General features: G+C 42.3%; 1 protein-coding gene across 7 annotated transcripts in view; it reads right to left on the reverse strand.

The window, feature by feature from the left end:
- LOC147709671 (uncharacterized) overlaps nucleotides 1-11,919 on the reverse strand; it is a 478,515-nt gene extending 466,596 nt beyond the window's left edge. For all 7 annotated transcript variants that reach the window (XM_086928188.1, XM_086928184.1, XM_086928186.1 and 4 more), the window contains exons 1-2: nucleotides 11,811-11,919; nucleotides 4,108-4,224 (exon numbers count right to left, since the gene is read on the reverse strand). In XM_086928188.1, coding sequence (XP_086784314.1) covers nucleotides 4,108-4,224; nucleotides 11,811-11,898 — 205 coding nt within the window. In that variant the 5' untranslated portion in view covers nucleotides 11,899-11,919. The remainder of the gene's footprint in view (nucleotides 1-4,107; nucleotides 4,225-11,810) is intronic.
- Between the last annotated feature and the right edge of the window lie 595 nt (nucleotides 11,920-12,514).

Here is a 12,514-nt window from a genome sequence, read left to right on the forward strand (position 1 = left end):
TGTCAGCAATTCTGTTCCAATTTCGCCAGAAGAGTTCTCCTATGGATTTAAGGGCCATATGTATTAAGGTACTGATTTGCGATTCTGAAATAGCGATTTTTAAGAAATCGCTTTTTCTGAATGTACAAATTCGCATTTTTTTAGCGAATTCCTAGTATTCCTTAATTGCGATTCGCAATTTGAAAATCGCAAATTGAGACAAATTTCAAGGGTGCAGGGGTGTCCAAAGGACACGCTGTTGCACCCCTGAAATATGCATGGGTGCACATGCGGCGCTCATACATCCCCTAACGGCATGTTTGTGTGTCACATGGCAGTTTGAAAAATGCTGAAATTTGCATTTTTCAAGGACTTCGCAACTTACCACCAACTAGAAGTTGGTGGTAATTTGCGATTCTTTAAGGGCATTTTGAATTTTTTTTTTGCTCCATACATTGCATTTAATGAATCGCAAAATTTGCGATTTCCTAAATGCAATTGCAAAATAAGGAATTGCAAATTTTGCAATTCCTTATTTTGCACCAGATTTTACTTTATACATACCATTTTGCGAATGCGAATTTGCTTCATACATATGGCCCTAAATGTGTAGTATTTCTAGTGCTAAAGGACAATGGAGGGCAAAGATCGATCATCAACCTAAAATGTCTGAATCAATGAATACTATAAATCTCATTCAAAATGATTCTGCTTCAGCAGGTAGTAATACGAAATCTTCTATTGTCTCTGGGTCTTCATTACAACTATCTCCATGTACCTCTATAATTAAGTCATGCGAGTATATTTGGTTCATCGTACATAATCAGATTTTTCAATTCATTATAATGTCTTTTAAATTGAAGAATGATCTAAGAGTCTCTACAACTCTACTGAATCAATTGATGGGATTAATCCATAAGGACAAAACTTTCCAAGCCTTGAAGGCCATTCGAGCCGCACTCCTTTGAGCTACCTTCAAAAGTGTTAATGCTCCATAGCCTAATGATGAGTCAAAAGAAGTTACTTCTGGATCCATAACAGACTTTGGAGTTTGTTGATGCACTAGTCAGGGCTTAGTTGAGAATAAAGGGATGCATGGTATCTCCAGTGTTTGTAGTACCATGGACTTGTAGTTATCTAAAGCTGTTTGTATATTATTACATTACCGTCTAAGTAATTGGTCAGTGTCAGGATTCTATGAAGTAGCTATGAAAATTGAACACTATTTTTAACTAAAATCACACTGTAAGTCTACATCTCCAACTGTTCCTCTAATATTGGCAGTGGATGCTAGTACATTTGGTTGGTAGGACATGTGAGGCACTGGTTCTGGTCCATTGGTCCAGGACAGATTCACTTCGCTTATCCAAGTAAAGAAAACATAGAACAATTGGAGGGGAAGCCAGCTATTTTCTTTGATTCTTCATTTGCGAGATGTAGTTGTCTGGACCAACAACAATACATCCAAAGTGTATATCAACAGATGGCGGATGTGGAAAATCAATAGCTTTAGACGAAGAAACCACAATTTTGTTGAATAGCAGAAACCAGTCTTACATCTCTGACAGCAGAGTTTGTCAGAGAGAAGGTAACTGTGAGGGCAAATCGCTTAAGTAGTGCTCCATGACTCACATGAATATTGCATTGCCAGAAGGAGTTTTCGGGAGATCTGCAGGAGTTTCAGAATTCAGCGCATTGATTTCTTTGCAAGAGGACCAATCAAGTGGTTAGGGGTGGGTGGAATTTGTGTAGTCACGCTACGCAAAGCTCCGCAAAACAGTAAAAAATCTCTGTGAGCACGCAAAGGTTCCGCAAACACGCGGAATGGTTTGTTTTTCCCGATCGCGATTCTTTTTTCCTTTTCGCGAACGCTGTTTGCTTGCTCTTGAAGAAATATCTTGCGAACACGCATTTTGAAAGTGCGAACAAGCAAAAGATTCCACGAAGCTGCAGATCCCGGAATTTTTGGCAATTCCGCACATTCCGTGAGCGGAACGGAATTTACCGCCCAGGCCTACAAGTGTTTTCCCAGATTCTGTTGCTGGATCAAGGACAGGTGGAATAGGGTCCTTGGTTGGTATTTCTACCCCTTACTCTTTTGTAATAGGTTCTGTTCAAGAGAGGGCACATGGCCATTTGGTAGTATCTTGCTGCCCATAACAAGTATGATTTACACTTCAGTAGGATATAGTAGTGACAGCACTGTGGATACTATCTCTGTTTTCGTCCCCTTACAAATTCTGAAGCTGTCTCCCTCCTGATTGTCATAACTCCACTTAGCAGTTTGATAATGTTAGTCTTCCAAGGATGGGACTATCTTTGAAATCAGCGAGGCCTCTTCGATCTTCTAGACTATTTACTTTCGTGTCATAAATACCATTGGTCGTCCTTTGAATCCTGGTCTTAAACTCATGCTTTGCAATATCTGTTTTGCCCTTCTCCTATGATACTGTCGTTTTTACTGGAGGGTTTCCTGTTGGGGTTAGCAGTAGCCGTCTTGAAGGTCCAGTGGACTTCAATGGAGGCCTTTCAACAACCATGGGAGAATCAGATAACATTTTGTCTTTAGGATCAAGATTTAACTCTTTTGCCTGAATGGCTACAGAAACCTAGGGTTTGCCATGGGTTTTACTACTTGTACTAGTGGGTCTTCGGAGTCCATCATTAGGACCTTAATCTTCCTTATCACTAAAATCATCTGGCTTTAAAGCAGTTGGGAGATCCTGCTCATTTCACCATACTTCCGGATACCTTACTTTTGATATTGTGTTTGTTTCTTCTGGATCGGAAAGTGATTATTCCTGGTGCTTTTAGAGTTTGAGCAAAGGGTCAGTTTGAAAGGCCTAGTTGTACTTGGTGTAGTCCTATTATATTTAAAACACATAAGGGAGAGGGTGTGGCTTAACGACTAGAGTGGCCAGCCTTGAATCTGGGGAACCAGGTTTGAGTCTGGCGGGAGGCTCAAACATCTTGTGATACTGGGCAAATCCCCTATTCTCACAGTGCCTAAAAATAATTAATGCGCCCCTCTGTAACGCAACTGGTGCTCATGTAAAGTGCTCTGATACCTTCGGGTCGAGTACGCAGAATATAAAGCTGCAAAAAAAAGCATTTACTGCTTGTGTAATTTGAAGCAAGTACATGCATAATGAAGCCACCTGAAGCCACCCAGCCGCCCTTAAAAGACAAGTTCCCTTGTTGATTATTTAGGCTTCTGAAATTGCAAAAGTTCCCCTCCCTTTATTTGTTATGGGTAGATCTACAAGGACATTAGTTGCTTCCTGGGTCTCTGCATCAGGAGCTCCTTTGCTAGGTGTAAACAGAGTGGGAACCTGGGCTTTGAATCCAAGTTTTTGATAACATTATTGTATGATGATTTCTGATCCTGTGGCCTACGTAGTGGCTTAGTATGTACTTACTTCTAGTGAACACTGAATGGCTTGTACTCCTATTTCAGTAATAAGACACCAGGGAAAGAATATGATTTCTGATGCTCCATGTATTAGAATTCATGAATGTGTATATACTCCTTCAAGACTTCAGTTTTGGTTTGTATTGGTATGTAATCGCATCAGGAAGACGCGAGGAAGCGGTAATGCTTAAGTTGTTTCTGTAATTTATGTTACACTTCCTACATTTATCCCTCAAACCGTAACTTAGCTATTTTAGGGATCAAGGGGCAGATATAGAGATTACCATTAGCATTCCAGGGATTGAACAATTTTCGAAGCATTGTGAAAGACCAATTTATCACGTAAAAGGCCAATTATGCATAACGTTTTGCCCTTTACATATTTTATATATTTTTTTGAGAATTATCAAGGTCTCCAGCTATAAACTGTGCAAACCAATACGATACAAGTATTTATAGAGTCAAGATAGAGTGACAACAACACAGCAAAATATAAATTATCAGCCAAAAAGAATGACACCTAACCACGTAGCTATTTGACTGTGTTCCCTGCATTGTCCCCTTGCCCAGGACTGAGGTGAAGGACAGTGCCTGACACTCACTGCTCACTGCTCTGATAGAGACATCAGGAAGCAGTACATAAGAGGAGCTGTGCACGTCTCCACACAACAGAACTGCAGATCAGCCAAAAAAGAACCCAGCATATCATAATATACCTTCCACTGGGTCCATGCACTTCTTTCCACAACCCAAGCAGCACTTCTGACACCCTGGGCAGTCATCATCTTTTTCACACTGTGGTTTATAGATATCTGGGCAGGTTCCTGGCTTCACTGTAACAAAAGAGACAACATACAGTTTATAACTATATGCTAAGATATTAAAAAGTTATTTGAAGTTTGTTTTCTTCCAGCTATTAGAGGGTTCAGAAACATCAGCAGCTCTGTGTTTAAAGTACAATAACCTTCTTGTTACAAAAGGAAAGGGTTGTATTTCCAGTGTTCAAATGTTTATAGTTTTATAAATGTAAAACAGTGCACAGGAAGCCATTCAGCTCACAATAGTCACAAATTATAAAGCTTTCATTTTATAAGTTCATAAAGTGCCATAAAATATTTTCATAGTAGCGGCCACTGCTGGGTGACACCTGGAGCTGCCTATTACCCACAACATGTTCCCTTGTCCTCTTCCTCTCTGTTAAGTATTCAAGCTAGTGAATGTGCCACCATCATGTTTAAAATGAATATGTCTCTTTACCCCGCAGTCTTTCTTCCCGCAGGGAATCACAACGCGGTCGTTACCAGGACCGCATTGTGATTCCGCATACCATTACTCCGCAAGTCGGAAGAACGACTTGCGGAGGAGGGCGGTGGATGTTGGAATAGTATAATTTACTATTCCAACTCCAATCAGTTCGAACACTAAGGAAGGTGTTGGATTTTAAATCCAACACCTTCCCCCCGCTCCGCAAGTCGTTGTTCCAACTTGCAGAGTAATGGTATGCGGAATCACCACGGGGTCGTGATAACGACCGCGTTGTGATTCCATGCGGGAAGATAGTTTTGGGGTAAATGTTGTTTACCGTTTAGAATACCTTGTTTACCGTTTAAAATTCTTTAATCTGTGCCACCCCATTATTACAAGAACATTGTTTAATAACTAATGTATTAAATATTAAACACTACAAACAAGCCTTGGGAATTTAGAAGGGCTGTAGGGCCCACCAGCTAACAAGCATAGGCACATCTGGCTTGCAGTAATGTTTTTCATTTTAATACAAACATATATACAGTGTAAATCATTGCGAGAGAACCAAATATTTCATGTGGTACGGTAGAGTAGAGGTGCATATCAGAAATACTCTATGTTACTCTAACAATAAATCTGACTTGAAATATAGTATTGAAGTAAAAGGAATAGAATGGGGAAAAGATTTAACAGGATGTCAAACACATAAAAAGGCCTTGTTTGCTGCAATTTTCAGAGCTCTTCTTACATAGTTAAAACTGAAAATTGTAGTCCCTAATTGCATTACACTTTTGACTAAAATACCAGGACCTGATGAAAATGTGCAGAAGTCTATTGCTCACCTTGAAGTGTAAACATAATTGATAGTTTGAACACTGAAGCTATGTTTAGTTATTCCTTTGAAAAATACACACAAAGTATATGCTTGTCAACAAATACTGGCACATCCAGACAACTTAAATGTGCACATAGTTTTAAAGAAGAAGAATTGCAGTTAAAAGTCAATTACAGAGAGAAATATTTAAGTTAATTAAGGTTAGCTTAGCGTCTGTTTTCTATCTTTGATGTGACGTTGTACTACATCACGATTAACTTTGCTGTTTCATTTTCTGATAGAGTGAAAATTACTAGACAACATTAATCTAAACTAAATGTGGCGTTTTCAAGGTCGAATTTAGCTGTCTCAGATTGAATAAAAAACTGAGGGGCATATTATCAAGAGATTTATCTCTGCTTTTTTGGCTTTAAAAGCCAAAAAGCGGAGATAAAATGATCTCCCTATCAGCAACAGGGTGGTAACACGAAAATTCGCATGTTAGCACCCTTTTTCTCTATGCTTCCCCTTGCATCTCTAATGAGATGCAAAGGGGGCGTTCCAGAGAAAAATAATAGGAGAAATGTTGTTAAGCGACATTTCTCCTATTATCAAGGATATCGCTAACCCTGTTAGTGATAAAAAAAAAGCAGGTTAACCGTGGTTAGCGCTGCTTATTTACACCTGGTATTTTCCTGACTTAGCCATGATATCCTATGGAAGGTGGATATCATGGCTAAGTTTGTGAGCCCCTATTATCAAGCTAACGCCAAACTTCGAGAGATTATCGTTGGTTTTCCAGCAATAATCTCTCATTTGGCAGTTAGCGTGAGGATTTTTATCACTTCTGAGATAAACATTGCTAATAGCAAGTTATCTTAGCGATAATTTTCGGCGATGATTAGCGATAAAAAAATCGTTGCAAAGCCTAGTTAGCGGTAAATATCGCTACTCGTTGGTAATATGCCCCTATGTAACTAGTGTATCTCCATGATTCTGAAAATCCCATGTGGTATACTGGTAGGAGAATCTTCAAATGTATTCTGTTGCAAATGTTTCGTTGCTTGATTATTATTGGTTTGCAGCATGAGAACCATGAACTAATCTAGCGAATGTATGAAACTCTTCTCTAAAATCCTATACAAAAGTGAAACTTTTTTTTGTAAGGCAGAGTCCGTTTCCCAATTCTTAAGAGAAGAGTGTAGGCAACTGATCCAAGAATCCCAAAGACGACAAAGTGACTATCAAAAGAGATTGAAAGAAAGAGTAAGCGAGAGGAAGGAAGCAAGGTGCATTATGGTATTTGTAGTTGACAAAGAGCAGTGGAACAGATTCATCAGATTTTGAATTTATGTATTAATTGGCTTTGATTTTATGGCTTTTAAGGTCTGTGATTGTTTTCTTGATGTTCTTTTTGAGTTTTGACCACAGCTGTATAACTGCTTTGTTAAACACTGACTATATACAGTGATAGGTAAGAATCTTTGAAGGGTTGTAATCTCAGGGTGTGATTAAAGTTTGTAGAGCTGTCTGCTAGGTGAAGTATACTGTGACGTGCTGTCTGTCGCTCCAGAATAGGGACATTAAATCACTGCAGGGAAATCTACTAATTAAGGTTGACGAATGCTCATTGCCTTTGTGCACAAGAGTAGATGCGCTGATCAAGGTAGATGCAGGTGGAGTACCTGCAGTTGTATGAGGTTATTCTTGTAAGGGGAGTTCTGTGTCGCAAAACGTCAAAAAAAAATTTGCATTAGAAAAAGTGGAACAGTGGCAGCATAGAGGAGTTTTTTGGTTAGAGGAGTAGAACAAATTCAACCAAATCCTGTGATAGACAAGTCATGGGGTGCAGCACAAGGATAGGTAGTAGAAGCCAGAACCGTGCTGTGATTGCTTTACCTTTGACTCTCTCATGCTGGTATTGGGGGTTCGGATTGTGAGCTCAGTTGATGAGAGAAGCTTGCGTGAGGAGTGGAAAGTGGGACAATAGTTGACATTTAGGACAGAGAATGGGGACTATCTCCATGAGGAGACATTTCAACCTGAGGGAACACCTGCGAGGAGGAATAGCTGCGACAAAAGAGTTATGCACATGTTTGTGGCTCAAACAATGGCATCAATATACAGAGAAAGATGGTGAAATATGATGCCCATTGTGCGGAACATTTCATATAGCGAAAGTTGAGAATTTAAGAAGCAGAATGTTATGTTATGTTATGAGTTTGATTTAGCGCGACAGCTGCCCCAGCAACGAGGCGTCCCGGCGCTGAGAAACCATAGAATACCCTACTGAGTGGAAGGGGAGGAAGAGACAGATGGCTTAAGACAGTGGGAACAGATGGGTTTTAATTGCCTTCCGGAAGGCGGACAGGTCGTCCAGGCAGCGAATGTTCGGTGGCAGGGTTATACAGCGAATGTATAACCTAAAACCCCAATGTAGATTCATCCAATTGGAGGGTTTGGACTTTTGGGAGTTGGAAGCAAATCAAAAGAACAGGAAACATTTTGCACTTAGGACTCGCAATAAAGTATTTTCATGATTACACCAAAAAGACAATGAGAGACAGCAAAGGTGGATTGAGGAGGTGATTGAGAAGGCAGGAGCATACCTTGTGATAGACAGCAACACTAGTGGGGGTAAAAAGTCCAAGCAAAAAAGGATCCAGAGGAAGAGACAGGCCCAGAGAGTGATGAGAGGATCGCTTTTTAGATGAACTCTTGAAAACAAGACCACCCCATAAAATGTAGTGTAGGGAACCGGACCCACAATTCAGACTTCCTCTCAGAATTAAATAACAACACAGACCTCTATTGAGGTCAGTACACCCCTGGGTTATATGGGGACAGAATTCTACAGACTACTAAGACACAAAGTGTCCTGACCACATCTCAGACCCTAACGTGCATGAGTCTTACTTCCCTCTACCCCCATAGTCATGAGTATGCCCCAAATCCAACATGCCCTAAGTATTTCCCAAAGCGTTATAGACTCTCAGAGTGTCATGACCCTTAAAAGTCACTGTTACCCCTGTTGCAGAAGGAACTATCCCAATTGTAACACTGCAGAGAAAAACACATTCCTCACATATGAAAATTATTGCACAATTAAAGATCAAGTTTAAAAAGATTATGAAGAGAAATTTAGGCATATACTTTTTGAGTGATTTTACTGAGCACAAATTAGCCTACTTAACCCTTTAAGTGCTGCCGTCGGCCAACGGTCGTCGCGGGCACTACCTTGCCAGTGATGCGCACGACCATTGACCGACGGGGCCGCACCCGTTATTTGAACGTTCAGCACTGGGCATTCGATGCTGCTAAGGTGTTAAGCAAGGAAGTCACAAGAGTGACGTGAGAGGTGTATGTAGGTCTCTTGGAGCGTGCCCCCTGCCCTCTCAATCGGCCAGAAACCTGGGCTTGTTGATAGACACATCGCTTTCTTCCACCACCAGGTCAGCAGGACAGTGTCCACCTGCAGTGGTGTCATCAGAATTCTGAGAGAGATTGCACACTATCCCTCTCCTGACGCCCGTAAGCAGGTCACAGTGGCCCTTGTCTCCTCGAGACTTGATTACTGTAATGCGCTCTACACAGGCAATAATATTAAGCTCGTTCAGCGCTCACAGGTAGTGCAAAACACATTGACCAGGCTCGTTCATGATGTCCCCAGATTTACTTCAGCCTTCCTAGCCAGGAAGAGCCTGCATTGGCTGCCCATTCAGGCCAGGATCTCGTTTAAGATACTATGCCTTCCCCATGGGACCTTGTATGGAGCAAGCCCAGAAAGTATTAGGTCCCTCCTACTCCCTTACTCCCCTGGCAGAGCTTTTCGCTCCTCTAAAAAAAACTTCTGTCTGTCCCCGGTTTCTTAAAGCCAGGTGGGGAGGGAGAGCTTTTTCCTCTCTTGCTCCTAGATTGTGGAACACTCTTCCCCCTGAACTAAAAAGGGAAGCATCCATCGTGCTCTTCCGTAAAGCTCTAAAAACACTGCTCTTTGTAGAGGCCTATTTGTAGTCCCGCATTCGATCATTTTACAAGCCGTATCATCCTGTAGGCGCCTTGATGCCCTTGGGCTAAGTCGCGCGGTATAAGTCCTCATTCATTCATTCATTCATTCATTCATTCATTCATTCATTCATTCATTCATTCATTCATATGCATAAATGGATAAGCTGACAGATTAATGAGGCTTTGATTTGACCCAGAGAAAGAAGCTGTGAAGGAATATCAGGATGACCATAAGTGATAAGGACTTGGATCCACTGTCATTGAAAGAGTTAAAGATGCTTGTGACAGAATTGTTTGAAGACATCAAGGAATGAAGCAACTTAGAGAAATTCAGGGAGCAGTTGTTGAAGAAAGAGAGGTCAAAGCTGAAATGGAATGTATAACCAATGTGGGATGGAAAAACAGAAAGTGCATTAAGAACAGTACAAGAATACCCTTTGAGAGAGGTGCAGTGTTAAAAATATGTATACAAGGAGGCGCCATCTTATATGCCCAGGCTCACCCCGGACACAGCTCTCACACTTGAGGAGGACCTCACGGTAGAGGAGCAGCAAGTGGCTATGGGGTCATTACAATAAGGCAAAGCGGCAGGTCCCAACGGCATCCCTGTTGAACTGTATAAAAAGGCGGCGGGGACTATTGCCCCTCACCTGCTACACATGTATACCGACTGCTTACCGATAGGAGAGTTACTGCTGGATCATCGAATGGCCACTATAGTGGCAATACCCAAACCGGGGAAGCCTGCTGAAGAATGTACCTCGTACTGCCCAATATCGTTGATCAATGCGGAGGCTAAAATTCTTGCAAAACTGCGCCCGATCAGACTGACGCCACACCTTGCAACCCTGATACATCCGGATCAGTCCGATTTTATGCCAGGCAGAAATACAGCACTAAACTTGAGGAGCCTGCACGGAGTGATGGCTCATATCCCATATCTGCAGGAACTGGTGGCCATACTCTCCCTGGACGCTAGAATGGCGTTTGATATGGTTGAGTGGGCATTCTTGTTCACTGTACTTCATCACTTGGGTTTCAGCCCTAAATTTTGCGCATGGGTCAGTCTTTTATACACCAAACCGGTAGCTCACGTCACGGCTAACGAGCACATCTCTGATGACTTTCCTCTGGCGTGGGGCACACGCCAAGGCTGTCCCCTGTCTCTGGTGCTTTTTGCACTGGTGCTCGAGCCATTGGCGGTGTGGATTAGGTGGGAGCGAATGATACGAGGTACCAGATGGATGGAAGGGTGGGAAGACCGCATCTCTCTGTATGCGGATGACGTCTTACTATATATGGCGTCTTCCAGGTGCTTCATACTGGTCCTACTAAATATATGCAAACTCTTCAGACGGGCTTTGGGCTACACCATAAACTGGTCCAAATCTATCTTATATGTACTACACAGCCCTCCACCGCAGCTTCCCAAAGACTGTCCACTCTTGATCACGGACAACACGTTTAAATATTTAGGTATCTATATCACAGCCAACTCAGATGACTTCTTAAAAAAAATCCTGTTGCCCCCGTTGGAGCGTCTAAGATGGGATACAACACACTGGGGGACATTGCCACTAACGGTGTTGGGAAAGGCTTTTAAAAATGATGGCGCTATCTCGATTTTTGTATGCGCTGGGAAATACGCCACTCCCGGAACCACCAAGCTATTTCAAAGCGATAGCATGGTAGGTTTCCTGCCTGCTGTGGGGAAACAAACCAGCGCGCATAGCACAGGCCAAGCTGGTTCCCGGCTGGTACGATGGGGGGATAGCGCTCCCGAATATAAAGTTATACTACTGGGCGGCGCAATTGAAAGGGGTCAATCAGTGAATACATGCTCCTCAGGCAGACCCTGCATTGAAGGCAGACAGATTTGTATTAGGAACAGGAAGTATGCTATCTGCCCTTTACAATAGGAACCAAGCCAAATCACTAATAGGACCCGCGAAACATACGGTTACCATATGGCACGCTGCACAGGTTAAACTGGGCTGGCAAGGGATTATAACCCAACTCACCCCCCTTTGGGACACAAAACAGCTGGGACGGCTTAGGAACAGTAAGAGCTTTGCTCAGTGGGACACCATTGGCATATCCACTGTAGGGGACATGTGGCACAAGGGGGAAGTAGATATAGAGCACTTTTATCAATGGACAACTAGAACTATAATGGAATAAAAGACAAAACTAAACAATAAGTTCCCCTGGTGGACTATTGCAATGCATAGGTAGTACCACTCTTGTGGCTCTAAGCTGGGACCTATGGTCATAGCAGAAAATATCTTGCTTAACCCCTCCTACCACCCAGATCTTTGCAGGCGCTAAAGGCCTCTGCTCTTTGCTCACCTTTTTCTGGTACCAAACCCATTACAAAAGACACAGCCAAGGAGAGGCCAAGGAGGCTGAGAGCAATAACATGGCCTCTGAAGACCATCTTGCTGCTACGAGGCAGAACTTCTTGATCCAAGAGTGCACAGGAATAGATTCAGGACTAGCTTTTATAGGCAAGCATGCCACTGAACTTGTACGTCAGTGTGGTTGGCACAAAGCCCTGCTTGCTTTACAATGGCACTTCACAGTCCAGAGCACTCAGAACAGTAGAACAATTGAAGCCCAACAAGGTCAGGTCAAATGTCCCTGGAGCCTTCGCCTCAAAGGCACCAGTCTTAGTTAATGTTCTTTTCATCCCAAACAACATGTTCAGTACCCCTGTCCTTGCCCTTGCTGTCTCCGCCACCCTACATCATGCTTCCTTCAAGTAATGTGTTTTATCATAATTTGTACATTCCAGCATATTGGTATGATATGCAACTTAGTTTATCACTACCACACAGTGGTGCCTGGCCCTGGACAAAGAATAGCATTACCCTTCTTCCCCGTCACTGCACAAAACAGCTCCAAACATCAGCCTGAAGTCAGGCAAATCTGCTTTTTCCTCTCTATGAAATTTACATTTCTCCTTCTGAATCCTCCAAAATTCCACTCCTATAACATGATGGCCAACCTCTTCCAGGTACCTGTTCTATACTTTTTCTATTTTTTAGCATATG

Source organism: Lissotriton vulgaris, chromosome 6 (genome assembly GCF_964263255.1).
Source record: "Lissotriton vulgaris chromosome 6, aLisVul1.2, whole genome shotgun sequence".
In the NCBI taxonomy this organism is placed as follows: Eukaryota; Metazoa; Chordata; class Amphibia; order Caudata; family Salamandridae; genus Lissotriton; species Lissotriton vulgaris.